The following is a 16090-nucleotide window of genomic DNA, read 5'->3' on the forward strand; positions in this document are numbered from 1 at the left end:
ATCACGAGGACAGGAGATCAAGACCATCTTGGCTAACACAGTGAAACCCTGTCTCTACTAAAAATACAAAAAAATTAGCTGGGTGTGGTGGCACGCACCTGTAGTCCCAGCTACTTGGGAACTGAGGCAGGAGAATCACTTAAATCCAGGAGGCAGAGGTTGCAGTGAGCCGAGATTGTGCCACTGCACTCCAGCCTGGGCAACAGAGTGAGACTCCATCTCAAAAACAAAACAAAAAAAGACTTGGAGGCCCATAGGTAGGCTTCAAAGAGTCTGCATTACCCCAAAAAGTATATATAAAATTATATATGTGTGTTGTATATAATGTACATTTTCCTATGGAGAATGTCAAGTTTTATCAGACTCTCAAAGTCTATTACTACAAAAATAAGAGCCACTGATTTATTAAAACCATCTGAAATGGCATGGAAGTATCTTCATTATTTCCTGGAAGTGGTCTTCCCTCTCTACTTCTTCTACCTCCTAATGCCCTTTCATTGTTCTAGCAATGCTTTTCTTTTCAGGATTAAGTCTTGGGAGCATGTTGAGAGTGGGGTTCAGGGATTGGTGGTTTGGAAGTGTGGGTGGAGTAATGAACCTGCAGGTTGAACTTAAATCTGTTTAAATGAAAATTGTAGATTAAAGAAAAAGGGGGAAAAAAATTACAAAGGCAGCTCTGGGTAAAATGGGAGAGGTTATGGAGATATAATTTATTTTGTTGTAATTATATGTTCGTTCTAGGACATATACTGGCTTTTTCTTTTTTAATCATGAAGCATATCAAAGCTACAATAATGACCTGGGTATGGTGGTTCATGCCTGTAATCCCAGCATTTGGGGAGGCCGAGGCAGGAGGATTGCTTGAGCCCAGCAGTACAAGACCACCCTGGGTAACACAGTGAGATCCTATCTCTACAAAAAGTAAAAAATAAATTAGCTGGGTGTGGTGGTGCACACCTATACTCCCAGCTGCTTGCTAGGCTGAGGTGGGAGGATCACTTGAGCTTGGAAGATAGAGGCTGCAGTGAGCTCTGACTGTGACACTGCACTCTAGCCTGAATGAAGAGGGAGACCCTATCTCCAAAAAAAAAAAGAAAGAAAAGAAAAGCTACACTGTTGTTGGCTTATTTTCTGCTGAGAGTAATGATACACAGTAGCATAATTTTTTATATAAAACAGTGTCAACCATAACCACTTAAGTTTTCAAAATGCATTTTTTAAATTTTAAAATCAAGTAAGAAGTTCATAAAGACTAGCAATAATTTCTCTTTATTTACAGCCTACAATTGAGACTGAAAACTATAATTTAGACAAAATCAGTAATTGACTACAATGGTTGGTATCTTATTAGCTGTTGTTGATTGGCATATTGAATTATCGAAAGTCAGGTTAATGAACTAAATTTTCTATTTCTCTAATTTTCTCATGTTTTTTGGCATACAATTTTTTTATTGAAAACTATCTCAGTACCATTTTGGAATAGAGTAGGTTATAGGAAACAAACATAACTAAAGTGGATTCAAATATATTTATTTATTGCACTTTGGGAAGACAAGGTGGGCGGATCACGAGGTTGGGAGATCGAGACCATCCTGGCTAACATGGTGAAACCCCGTCTCTACTAAAAATTTTAAGAAAAGTAGCCAGGCATTGTGGCAGGCACCTATAGTGCCAGCTACTCAGGAGGCTGAGGCAGGAGAATGGAGTGAACCCGGGAGGTGGAGCTTGCAGTGAGCCAAGATCACGCCATTGCACCCCAGCCTGGGTGACAGAGTGAGACTCCATCTCAAAAAAAGAAAAAAAAAAGTGTATGTATATATGTGTGTGTGTGTGTGTGTATGTGTGTATATATATATATATTTGACCTTCATATTTCCACAAAATGGAGTTGTCTTGACCATTTGAGTCCATATTCACAAAAACTAGGCACATATTTCCTTTAAAATGAAAAATTAAGTAAAATGAAGGGACTCATACACAACTTACAATGCTATCAGTTTGTCTTTGCTAAACACTAAGATACGAATTAGGACAGTTTAATTCTGTTCTGTTTTGACATTATATGAAAATTTAAAATATTAAAAGCAGCTCTAGGTATGCTTTAAAATACGTTAATCTTAACTAATAACAACCCACAAACCCATGGTATAAGGAAAACTTAAGGCCCAAATAAAGCTGTAAATATTTTCAGCCTTCCAAGATGGTTCATATAAATATGATACTGCCCAAAGGCTGTTTCTCTCTGGATAAGGCATCTAATGAGGTTCTGTTCCATCTGCAAAGGATGTTAAAGTATTGCTGAATGGTTTTTGTCCCAGATGCACAATGAATAAGATGCCTGGCAACAATAGATCAAAACCCCCCTGAGGCATCATACGCATTTATTATGAAGTGCTCAAATGTGACAATATACAAGTCACCAACAAAATAGCAGTTATTTTATGAAAATTATGAGGGTAAGGGTGAGGCCCTCTTAAGTATGCCAACAAAATGCAATTAAACAGATTATATTGCTAGAAACAGTCTGCTTTGGGCTAATTTTGCATAATGTATTCATTTAATTCATGCCCACATAGCCAAATGTTTATAGGGTGGAAATGTTCAACTGTTTCCCAGTCTGATTGCTGGAAGTTAGTTTGCAGAACTCTTCAGAAGTGAGCCCTCTATTTCATGTGATACTGAGAGAATGCCAGTAGGGGCCGAATTCATTCTGCTTCTAAGTGTCCTAGGTCTGTGTGGGTCCCTGCAGGACCACAAGAGACCTGGGCTGAGTCATTCTGTGCACCATTTCTCTCTCTTTACTTCTTGTATTAGTCAAAGTTCTCTTAGAGGGATAGAATTAGTAGGAGATACACACACACACACACACACACACATACATATACACATGTGTATCTATATATATACACACACATGAATATACATGTGTGTGTATATATATGTATATATAAACGGGAGTTATTAAGTATTAAGTTACACGATCACAAGGTCCCACAATAGGCTGTCTGCAAGCTGAGGAGCAAGGAGAGCCAGTCCAAGCCCCATAACTGAAGAACTTGGAGTCCAGTGTTCCATGGCAGGAAGCATCCAGCACAGGAGAAAGATGTAGGCTGGGAGGCTAGGCCAGTCTCCCGTTTCACATTTCTCTGCCTGCTTTATATTCACCAGCAGCTGATTAGATTGTGCCCACCAGATTAACAGTGGGTCTGCCTTCCTCAGCCCACTTACTCAAATGCTAATCTCCTTTGGTAACACCCCACAGACACACCCAGGATCAACACCCTGCATCCTTGTATCCAGTCAAGTTGACACTCAGTATTAACCATTATGCTTCTTTAGATGATTAATTTTATTTTTAAAAATCCAGATTCCACATATTTCCTCTAGTTCTTTTATTTTATTTTTATTTTTTTGAGCTGTACTCTTGCTTTGTTGCCCAGGCTGGAGTGCAGTGGCATGATCTCAGTTCACTGCAACCTCTAATTCCTGGGTTCAAGCAATTCTCCTGTTGCAGCCTCCCGAGTAACTGGGATTACGGGCACGCAGCACCACACCTGGCTATTTTTTTAATTTTTAGTAGAGACGGTGTTTCACCAGGTTTTCCAGGCTGGTCTTGAACTCCTGGCCTCCTGTGATCTGTCCACCTGAGCCTCCCAAAGTGCTGGAATTACAGGCGTGAGTCATTGCACCCATCTTCCTCCAGTTCTTAAAATGAGAGAAAACAAAGACAAATGGCCTCGGTCCTCCTTAAAAAGGATGATTTTTCATTTTCTTAAATCTTCACACTCTGCTTTGTCTCAGATTCAGTCTTTATTTGGACTTCCTGTTTATAGATGTCTCCTCTGGGAAGACTTGAGAATACAACTGTGGAGTTGAGAATACAAACATTTTCTTAATCATTTAACTTTTAATGCACTGTTATCAATGACCCCTTTTAAAGCCAATCCTATAAACATTCTAAGATGCTGTAGACAATGAAGGCCTATCTGGGCTCAGGATTGGCTGCATGTGCCATATCTTTCTAATTTATTTTCCTGCCTTGTTTTCAATAATGATTTACTCATTTATTTTAATTGATGAAGATATGTCTGAATTTCACCTTGTTGTAGAGACCACCTTTTTCACTGTATACCTAATTAAGAGCTAAAATATGTGCTTAATTCCTTGTCTATATCACTACTCTTGTCTAGTTGTGATTCATATAATCAAATCTAACATTTTATATCCTTATAAATAATCTTACCATTGCAAAAGTGGCAAGATCTATTCCTTTCATTGAATTGTAGTATTTACTCTTAAACCCTATAGTCCTAACACTAAATGAAATGAAAAAAAGTACAGTCATTCTTTGGCGACTATTTTTCTGTTATAGAGATCATTCCAAGTAGTTCTTATTTTTTACATTTTTTAAAAAATTATTAATAATAGATGGTAAATAGAATACCTGTAAATTAAGTAAACTTGAAACAATTTTTAACAGCCTTCGTTTTATAATTATATGTTATGCTTTCTTTGCAGGACCGTGTAATTGCATTAGAAACGGTAAGTTGGGGCCTTTTCTTTCTCCTTGTATCAGAATTACTGCTGTCTCCTGATGTGGATTTCAGAGCACACCAAAGGAAGCAGTTTCAGAAATCATTTCTAGAACTACATCTAAGGTGTCAAAGGGGAAAACAAGCTGAACTGTATCTAAAAGGTATGTGGCTATAGACTTTAAAATGAAAAAAATTAAATAAAAATGTGGGCGTGCTTAAGTGGTCACATCTCTCAGTACTTCTCATGTCAAGATGTACTAATTTATGAAAAATATATTAAATGTAATCAATGCTTGGTATATTTTTTACTGTATTTCATGATCACTAAAAGGATTGGTTGATAAGAAACTGAGATCAGGTTGCTATTTATCTTTCATGTCTAATATTTTAACATTTTTATAAACATTTTCACCCACCAGTGTCACAAAAAGAATAATGAAAGCATGCCAACTTTTTCTGAATAATCTTACTTGTAGGAATGTACTATTAAGAAATAATTTTTCAAGCTCGTAGATGTAAAGACTATATGCATACAGTATTCACTGAAAAATTATTTTTGGCTGGTCACAGTGGCTCACACTCATAATCCCAGCACTTTGGGAAACTGAGGCAGGTGGATCACTTGAGGTCAGGAGTTCGAGACCAGCCTGGCCAACGTGATGAAACCCCATCTCTACTAAAAATACAGAAATTAGCTGGGCATGGTGGTGAGCACCTGTAATCTCAGCTACTCAGGAGGCTGAAGCAGGAGAATTGCTTGAACCCGGGAGGCGGAGATTGCAGTGAGCCGCAGTCACACCACTGTACTCCAGTGCAACAGTGCAAGACTCTCCCCCCCCCCCAAAAAAAAGTAAAGGAAAACCAACTTATTGTCAATAAAATTATGGTTCTGTAGTGTATGGAATTTTCACCCAACATGCCACAGTGGTTATGCAAAGGCTTATAATATTAAATGGAAAAAATTTCAAGATATAAAATTGTATATACTTTAATGAAGAAATACAGGCATATAAAAAAAGAATGGAAGAGAGTAAGCAAAACTCACAACAGTGATAAGTTACACAAGAATTATAGATTTTAGTTTTATTCCTTTCTGTTTTTCAAGTATCTGATGAAATACTATGCAGCCATAAAAAGTCAGGTTTTCAAAAAAGTAAATATTACCATGCTAATATATGAAAAAGTGATAAATAAAGATAAGTAAAGAGTGATAAAAATATTAAATGTGCATATTTTACATTTAAAAAGACTAAGAAAATACATAAAATATTAGAAGTATCTTAGTAGTGGTGATTTTTTTTCTTTTTATATTTTTAACAAGCAGGAAAAAATTATTTAGATAATAAGGTTAATAAAAAATGAAATGTTTATTTGTGAGTATGAAGAGAGGAAAGATGATTATGGACTACATTTCAGTAATATGCAAGCAAGTGATTTTGATTGATGGTGTCCAGACCCTATGGATAAATAACTTCTTCCTGAGATTTAAATGGGCCATTTAGAAAGTACACTATTCTCAGTTTCAGTATGATGACATTGTTGGTGAATAAAATGTTTAGTGTTCTTCCACATATATTTTACTTACCCCTAGAAAGTGACTTGCCAACAGAATTTGGCCTGCGAATTAAATGCTTTTTAAAAAAATCTGAACAAAAACGTAATTGTTGAGTTTCAAGACCTGGATTTGGTGTACAAAATGCCACTTATGCAACACCTAGCAGATGACTTCTTTCTTGTTTTCTTCATCTGTAAAATGGTTGTGATTAAAATTATTTTATCAGGTTGCTTTAAGAATTAAGAGAGAAAATGCATGTGAAAATATTTAGGACCAACAAATGTTATCGTTACCATTATGTGATTGCTTGTTACTTCTTATTTCATCATTTGAATTCTACCTATATACTATGCAAAACTGAAAATGGTATCAGCAACAATGACTATTTGTATTTGTTAATTTTTTTTATCTAACCTCTTCACTAACAAAGTACATAGGAATAGAATCATAAATGTCCTATCATAAAGGTTCCCATAAGAATAAAGGTAAAAATAAAAAGTCGTCACGGGAAAAATAAAATTGATTAAATGGACTAGGTTTTAAACAGCAGTAGTTTTTTGATAGTTTCAACTTGAAATAATCATAAATAAAACCATACAAATTAAAATGCTTAGTAATAATGTTAATGATCAAATATTATGAAGTCCTCTGATTTCATATGACATTTTAAGGGACAGATTTTAATGAACTTGGTAGACTATTCAACTGATAAAATACTTTATAGTTCATAAAATCAAATATGCTGAAAGCTTTCTCAGGATCATTTATTATTCTCTCTCAAGTCAGGGCTTAAAACTTAGAAAAATGTTGTTGGTCCGTATTTGGTTGAGATGGTATTAACAGTACTGAAAGTGTTGCATGTAGGGCATATATCATGGTGCTATCAGTCTGCAAATGTTTGAAATTTCACCATTCCATTAGGAGTATTTACAGTAGATTGATTTTAGCAGTCCAGTAGTTACAATACCTGAAAAGAAGATCACCTTTTCATCAAAATAAGAAACTTGATTTAGCTTGCCAGCTAAGCATCTATCTGCTTAGGTCACAGTCACGTGCCCATTTTTCCCTGTCTTCCTCAACTTTTCCCTCTCTTTCTTTAATAGCAGGTAAGCTCCTTGGATTAGAAACTACATTTTATTTGCAAATGCATTGCTAGGGTCTGTCAAAAATGTTTGATATATAGTAGACAATCAATAAACATTTGTAGAATGAAAGAATGACTGTCAAACTGCAAGTATCTCAACCTCACATAAGACTGTACTTAGGAATAAACAGCATTGGTCCAGTAGTTGTGAGAAATTCCCCAGAAACATGGCAATGTATTCTTTATTTCCTAGAATTCCTGGTCAATACTATATTCTATTTGGTGTTTCACAGAAGCTCTAACCATCTTCACTAAATTTTAATGTAAATTTTACTGGGATGGAACCACCTTCAGCCAAAACAGAATGGGTTGATTCCCTAAATAAAGCTAAGTGATTATATGGGAAAAAAAAAAAAACCTTGATTGAGAGCCCCAGCTCATGGGCCAAGGATGGGACTCAGCAGTGGAAATGTATTGGGCTCAATATGAGGCAGTGTGTTGATACCAAGAAAGATAAAAGGAAAGTAAATTGTGATCAGTCCTTCAAGGAATTTGTACTCTAATTAGGTAAAGAAGACACATTCATTTAAATGAATTAATGATGAAAGATAACAAAAAAAAAATACAGTCCATGAATGAAAAAGATAATGCATTTTCAGAAGCTATTTTTGAAGAAAAGATAATTGTAAAGAAAACTGAGGTATCATTGTGATCTGGGTTCATTGTGAAAATGATAGATTTTGCAGTTTGAGGACATGAGAAGGAGCTTAAATTTATTTCTGAAATATGAAGAATCAGTAGTCAGGTAGAAAGAGCCAGAGAAGACCTTTCATATTGGAGATGTAATCAAAGTCTAAGACAGTAATGAACAAAAGGGTTTGTTAAAAGGATTTTTTAAGGTAAAGTCATGACTCCCATACACATATAAAATTAACTTGTAACAAATGTGTTTATTTAACTCATTAATTAATGAGGGAATGAACAAGAAGTTACAAATGACTTAAAGGAGTATTTAAACAACCACACATATATAAGCACTACAGAGTGCTAACATGTGTTTTGAATAAAGACAAAATTGACTTCTACAATGAGGAAGGAAAATCAATGGAACTCTACCAGACAAAATTTATTGTCTGTAAACAAAAATTATTTGTGTTGTTATCAGTTATCTGCAACTCATAAAGTTATAAATAACTCAAAGATGGTGAGAGCACAGAGATCCCACAGAATCGGAAAACCCAGACAGGTGTGCTAGGCAAAAACTAGGTCTTCACTGAAGATACCTAGTAAGTTTCTGTTCCATTTCAAAGTCTTTTCACATTTCTTCCCTGTAGGTTCATAGGAGATAATGTATAGAGAGATAGATAACAGTTTGAGAGAGTAAGAGGGGTCATTCTGGTGTTCTGGAATACAAACCAAGCAGTTTAGACTTGATTTTTTTATATCAGAGTTTTATATCTTTTACATCAGGGATCTTTTATAACAGAATCTAAATAGGTCCTTCCCAAATGTTAGTTCATACTGGTCAGTACTAGTTACTGAAACATTCTGTTGGGAAGGATTTTTTTCTGTTTGCTCTTCCAGAAAGAGTGCTGTGATCACCTTACATTTTCTGCCATCTGCATTTCAAGGTTGGGAGGTAGAAAGTGGGAGCATAGGTATTACGCCAATAGGCTGCCATTGGTGGCTTTTAATGAGGGATCGTGGTGTGGTGGATGGGGTCTATAAATGTAGTGACAGTGTGCAGGACGGTGTGGAATAGTAAGAGACTGCAGCAGGAAGAGGGAAAGTGCACATTGGAGGGAATCCAGCCTTAGAAATGTGCTTGGAAAATTAGGAGTAGGGGCAGTTTGGTGCCAGAGCAGAGTGCATGCAAAGGCAAAGTGCATACCCTTGTTTAGAGAAAGGAACTAGCAAACTTAGTAAGTGGGAGGTCATGGGGGAAAAGAAAATATAGATACTACAGTAAGGGTCCTTTCAGGAAGTGAAAGGGATTGTAAGGCAATTCACTTTGGTGATATAAATGCAGTTTTTCATATCACCCTTTAAATCTGTCTTTATTTTCATTTCCATTAATACCATGATAATGTTGATTCTCATACCTTTGTATTAGTTAAAGTTGGAGAAACACTCAAAATAATAGTGGGTTAAGTAACATAAAAATTAATTTATCTCATGTGCTAGTCCAAACATAAGCTATCCATTGGCAGGTAGTGTCCCCATGGTGTTAGAACGCTACGTTCCTTCTGTCTTTTTGTTCCTTCTGTCTTTTGCACCATGATCCTCAATATGTTGTTGCTCTGTCCTCATTATCCAATGCCTATGCCACCTCTTGCCCTTATATTTGCATACTAACTAGAAAAATGAAGGAAAGGGAGGGCATGTAACTCCCCTGTAGTGGAAACTGAAAATAGTGGAAACTGGAAGTTGCACATACCATTTCTGTTCATATCCATGGACCAGAACTTAGTGACATAGTCATAGCTAGCTCTAAGATTCAAAAAAATAACCATATAGACCATAGGCTTTTAGAAATTACAAAGCAAACTTTTAAACAATTCACAGGTCAAAAAATGTAGTGTAAATTTTGTACAGAACTGAATGATTAAAATATTAATGTGTTAAAATATATGGGATATAATAGTAGTGTTATCTATGATGAAATGTAAAGGCTTTAGTGCTTATGTTAAAAAAATGGATAAAAATTAATGAGCTTATCACCCAACATAAGATATTAAAAGGAAATTAAAAGAGTAAAACCTAAAGAAAACACAAGAAGGGAAAAAATAAAGACTGAAAATTAATGAAATAGAAAAAAAACATGCAATAGACAGGGCTAACAAAGTGAAGTCTGTTGTTTGACCAACGAATCATAGTAAAAAAGACCGTTGTCCATTATGATTGGAAAAAAAGGATATAACTACAGGTCTTGGAGAATTTAACCACATAGCAAAGTATTCTGAATAATTTTCTAATTATAAATTAGAGAAATAAATTCCTAGAAAAATGTAATTTTCAAAAATGAAGAAGAAATAGCATGACTAAATTTTTTTAAAAATAATTTTAATCAACTATTTTTAGTCAATTAAAATTTAATCAGAAAAGGGCTACCAAGCCCAAATAATTTTATACATAAGTTCTACCAAATGTTCTAGGGGCAGATAATTTCAGTTTTATAAAACTCTTCCAGAGACTAGAAAAAGAGGGAACATGCCCAGTTTATATCCTGAGTCAGCATAGTGTTTGTGCTACAACCAAGCATAAGAATAAGTAAGGGAATTTAGACCCTTAGTCATTAACACGAATGCAAAAATTTATACAAAAGATTAGCGAAATAGATTTAGGAGTGTTTAAAAAGAATAACTCATCGTGAACAAGTTGAGTTTGTTCCAGCAGTTCAGTTGAGTTAAACAAGTTGGTTTAACATTAGAAAATTAATCAATGTAATTTATAGCATAGTGACAGATTAGGGAGAAATAAAATTTGAAAAGGCCATCCCCGTAAATGAATAAGAAGCATTGATTCCACCACCACCACCACCACCACCACCATCATCATCATCATCATAAACATTCTATTAAACTAAGAATAGAGGGAAACTTTCTTAATCTCATAAAGGTCATATGGAAAAAAAGTCTATGGGTAAATCACCTTAGCACTGAAATGCTGACATCCTCCTCCATGACCAGGAACAAAGGATGTGCTGTTGCACAGCTTCTGTTAGACACTGTGCAGATGGTCCTAGCCAGTGCAGTAACATTGATATTTGCAAATACTGTTCTTGTTTATATAAAATGCCCAAGGAATTCAAAGTTAAATTCTGAAAAAATATAGAGTTTATCAATTTCTTTGATTAAAAAACAGTATATTTTACTTCTAACTCCAAGCAACAATTACTAAGAAAATGTAATTAACACTATACCAATGCAAAAATAACAAAAAATTCAAAGTACATAAGAGAAAAAACTTTAAAAAGAATCACAAGTGTTTTATAGAGAAGACACTCTAGCCAAGAAATTTCTGAAGAACAAAGTAAGGGAGGTTTTCTTAAATATATATCAAAACGTATTAAAACTATGGAAATTAAGATAGTGTTGTTGTCTTGGTAAAGGAATATATAAGTTGGTCAGTGTAATCAAATAGAGAACCCAGAAACAGAAATACATATGGAAACTTGATGTCTGACACAAATGACATCACATATCGGCGGAGTAAGGATGAACTTTTCCATAGATAGTATTATAAATATTAAACTGAACCTCTATTTCATATCAGATGCAAAAATGTGGTGTTCTCACTCATAAGTGGGAGTTGAACATGAGAACACATTTACACAGGGAGCAAACATCACACACCGGGGCATGTCAGTGGGTTGGGGGTAAGGGAGGGAGAGCACTAGGACAAATATCTAATGCATGCGGGACTTAAAACCTAAATGACAGATTGATGGGTGCAGCAAACCACCACAGCACATGTATACCTGTGTAACAAACCTGCACGTTCTGCATATGTATCCCAGAACTTAAAGTATAATTTAAAAAGAAAGAGAGAAAGAAAACCAAAATGTGAATGGCAAACCATAAGATTTTTAGAACAAAAAAAAAATTGTTGAATATTTTCATAACCCTGGAACTGAAGGAGATTTCTAAAGGGAAAAAAAAAGGCAAACAAGGCATTGAAATAATGGATCATATAAAAGAAGTGACTCAAATTACCATGTTAAAATTAAGACCTTCTGTAAACCAAATAAAAATACGACATAAAAAGAGTGAAAAGCCACACATAGAATATGTTTGTAGCAGATATAACTGACTACCAATTTGTGTCCAAATCTTATTGCCTAAAAAACAATTAGAAAAGATATCCAAGCTTTTAAAAGGGACAAAAGAAGATCAAAGGGCATAAGCAAGCATCTCTATTGAAAAAGAAACATGTGAGAAGACATTTTTCATTAGCAATCAGGGAGACACTAATTAAAACCACCGATTGTCATTTTCTTTAAACTGTATTATATATTTTACTTATAATTGTGTATTAATGACATATTTCACCAAAAAAAAAATTTAAAAACTAAAGGGAATTGAAACATGTTAGTATAACTTTTTAAAAGCTTTTTACTGCAAAATGATTAATGCCTACCCCAACAGGAATGTTCAAAGAGAGCTGGTAAGTAACAGCATGTTCTAACTGGGGTAGCATGCCCCTGGGAGTATACAGAGATCTTCCAAGAGGTAGTCAGGCACAAATAGTTTTAAGAGAATTGGCTTACAGTTTTTTGTTTTTGCTTTTGAGATGGAGTTTCACTCTGTTACCCAGGCTGGGGGTGCAGTGGTGCCATCTCGGCCCACTGCAACCTCCATCTCCCGCATTCAAACAATTCTCCTGCCTCAGCCTCCCATGTAACTGGGATTACAAGTGCCTACCGCCACGCCCAGCTAACTGAGAATTGGTTTTTATAGCTTCAGTTTCCAGATACACTTTCTCCTAAAATGACTCTGCTTTGAAAGGCCATCGTACCTTTCATAATTGACTTTCTCCCACTTTATCTAAAAAACAAACAGACAACAACAACCAAAAAAAAAAAAAAAAAAAAAACAGGCCTATTTCTCACCCGTCCTGAGTTCCATGAGGCAAATTCCCCCAGGCACTTTAAGGTGCTAAGCAAAGGGGTAGTTTAAGATTTTTGTGCCTGCTGGCCTTCTTTAATCAAGGCCCCGAGGTAAGACTTCTTATCCTTCTTAGTTGCACATATATTTTTGTTAAGAACAAAGAGCTGTATTTGATATATGGGATACTGGGGTTGAGGTGTTCTGAACTAGATATATTCTGTTTATTGCGGGGGGGAGGTGAAGACATTTTTATTTAATAACCTCACCTCTTCCACTACTCTACTATAATCAAAGGATGTATAGCTCCAGAAATCAAAGCTAAGAGAGTGTTGATAAGAAATCATTAAAGGCAGCAGTGTCTTATTTCATCCAGGTGACAAACTCTAGCAGAGCTCCATGCTTTACCTATTTATCTGTTTTAGAATTATGATTCAAAAGTGAGACAGTTTTCACAGGGACACACATAAACACCATTCCATTTAATTGAGAAATGAAGTCAGATTCTTTCTGTACCATAAAGCAAGAGTGATTTGGCTGATTGGTTTGACAGTGAGGACTGGCTTTGCCAATCTGTAAGTCTGGGGTTTATATGGAACCATATTTAATGCTGAGATAAAATAAATATATCAAAAAGATTACACTAATAGAATAGTGTTAAAGTTAGCAAGATTTTTATTTGTCTCAACCCTTCCTGTATATGTTGAGTTAAACAAAAGAAAAACAGTTACATGATAAATCTTGACGAATAAAGCCTTTTTGGCATACCTTCCAGAAATAGGAAGTAAATGATCTAAATAACTGCATAATAGTCCTTTGGTAAGTCAGGTAGTTTCTCATTCTTTGCTTTCAACAAAGTCAAAAGAGAACTTTGTAGGGCTGATAGATTATTAAAATTAATTTTGATGACAGATCACTATGTAATATTTACCATAAGAGTAGGAAAACATTCAAGAATTGAGTAACATTGTTATAACAAAACTTTCATTCTCATGTACTTTTTATGTGAACAAGATTTGTGATTAAATCTATAGAAATAATAGGAATAGAAATGAAATGAAACCCTGTCTTATTCAAACAAAAATTAACATTTAGCTAGGGTTATGTGAACTAACTCAGTGTGGGAGAAGAGGAAGCTATATTTATTCCATCAAGAGATATACTTTTTGGAAGCTTTGGATTTTTTTTTTACATTTCACATTTAATAATTTTTCTCAAAATTTATAATATACCTAATATTAATTATAATGCTAATCCAGTCTGTAAAAATGTATAACATAGAGCTTTATGGTCTCAGAGAATTTTAAAAACCAATTTTTTCTCTATATTTATATATATACATTGTTACAGAGAAGGATGAAGTCTGGCAAAATGATAAAAACACTTATGAACATAAATATATTTTATATTAGTGTAAACTGAAGGGAAAAAAGGAACCAGAAAAAAATCTGTCTTTTAACAATGGTCGTATTTATTTTGTACGTGGATAAACAGTGGCAACACATTACTGAGTTATTTAAAGTTTACTGGATACATTTATATTATTTATATGAATGAGTTTTATTTGAAAACGTCATTCTTTACAATATTGCAAGAAAATGTCATCCTTTGCAACTACTTAAGCTTATGATTAAAAACATTAGATAACTTAAAAACGTGTGTGAGAGAGGGATACATAGCTTTAAAACTTAATTTTGAAAACCATTGACTTAGAGCAAATGTGTAATTAGTAGTTGCAATTAGTCAGCATTTAATCAGCTCCCCAAATACTTAAAAAAATCTTATCTCCCTTATTTTCGAAATATACTTACAGAGCTAACACAACTTAAAATGGGGTAAATCCTAAGCTAAAGCTGTATAGAGAAAAATATATACTCATATGCCTATATTGAGAAATATTACAAAACACTGGAAAACTCTTAGAAATATGACTTTTCTTTTAAAAACACTGTAGAGTCTGAAGCATATCTCTGAAAGATTCATTGAACTGTACACATTAGCTGAGCTTCAAGATTAGGTGTCCAAGGTTGTAAGAAGATGCCCATGTGTCTCTGGAAATTACAGACTAAGTAACGTCATAGACACTTACTTCACCTGTTTGTGTTGGAGTAGACAATTGCTATTGGAGTTTTTATTTTTAATTTTTTTCCCTTTTTACCCTGGATCTAACACTGATTGTGCTTCATCCTACTGCATGTGCAAATCACTCTACAGGCACTGAAGTTGAAGAGCCATTGCTCTTTGTTAGGACACTAAATCGTGCTCTAGGGAACTTAAGAATATATAGACCCAAATGAGTTACAGTACTTACTAAAGTGCCACTGTTAAACTCAGGAAACAACTGACTTGATAATGTAGATCTGGCCAAATAACTGCTAATTATTTGCAGTGCCTCTCTTAAGTATTTGTAAGAATCTTGAAGCTAAGGAAAACTTGCCTTTATCTCTTTACAAAGCCAGAACTTGCTGCTTTAAAACCAAAGATCAAGCTAGGTTCATTTTTGGTTTTGCCAAGGCTATGAGCCTCTCATTGAAGTTGCCTGAAAGGTTCAGTCCAATTGGCTTTACACCAAATAAAACGCAGTGTGCTCTGTTACAGTTTTGACCCAGAATCAGGTGAATCCCAGCAGTTTTGGCTGAGCTACATTGTAAAATTTTGGATTTGTTCAGACTTGACACTTCCTGGGAACCCATTCAAACTGAAACCGGAAAAAGGTTTTGCACAAACCCTGTCCTAGCCCGTTCTGCCAAGTTTCCCACTGCTCTAATGTTGGTCTACCTTCTGTATATTCGCATCGAGGGCAAACGGAAATATCCTCATGAATCTCTCATGAGGGATCTTGGGTGAAACAATCTAGACATTCTCCTTTCTCCACCCTGTCCCAAAATACACAGCCCATATTCTATGTTAGTCAGTATTAAGCTATGTACGTTTTCCAGTAATAGGGATATCTTCAAAGGGTTAAGCTTCTGAAACATGATTGTTTATGGTCAAATTGTAGAAAATACTGCTAAAACAAGTGGGCTGTTTATGCAGAGTTACAACCTTGTGGCAGAAGGTGATGACCAACTTAAAAAATGTGAGGCTTCTTTCAGCCTGTAAAAATTGTTTTCTACAGCCCTGTCAAATGTTTCATAAACATGATAACATAGGAAAGGTATCACTGAGAAATTACATAATGAATGCAACTTCACCAGCAGATGAATTTAGTATTATTGAATTGCTCAGTGTTTGGAGGTCAGTCTGACCTCATTGTATTTGATGCTGATAAGTAGTCATACTGCCTTTCTAACTTCCTTGGTTGATAATG

General features: G+C 35.0%; 1 protein-coding gene across 1 annotated transcript in view; it reads left to right on the forward strand.

Moving 5' to 3' along the window:
- CEP128 (centrosomal protein 128kDa) overlaps nucleotides 1-16090 on the forward strand; it is a 477957-nt gene that overhangs the window by 393792 nt on the left and 68075 nt on the right. Inside the window, exon 22 of the mRNA XM_011949470.1 lies at nucleotides 4519-4542. Coding sequence (XP_011804860.1) covers nucleotides 4519-4542 — 24 coding nt within the window. The remainder of the gene's footprint in view (nucleotides 1-4518; nucleotides 4543-16090) is intronic.

Source organism: Colobus angolensis, unplaced genomic scaffold (genome assembly GCF_000951035.1).
Source record: "Colobus angolensis palliatus isolate OR3802 unplaced genomic scaffold, Cang.pa_1.0 Scaffold3, whole genome shotgun sequence".
Lineage (NCBI taxonomy): Eukaryota > Metazoa > Chordata > Mammalia > Primates > Cercopithecidae > Colobus > Colobus angolensis.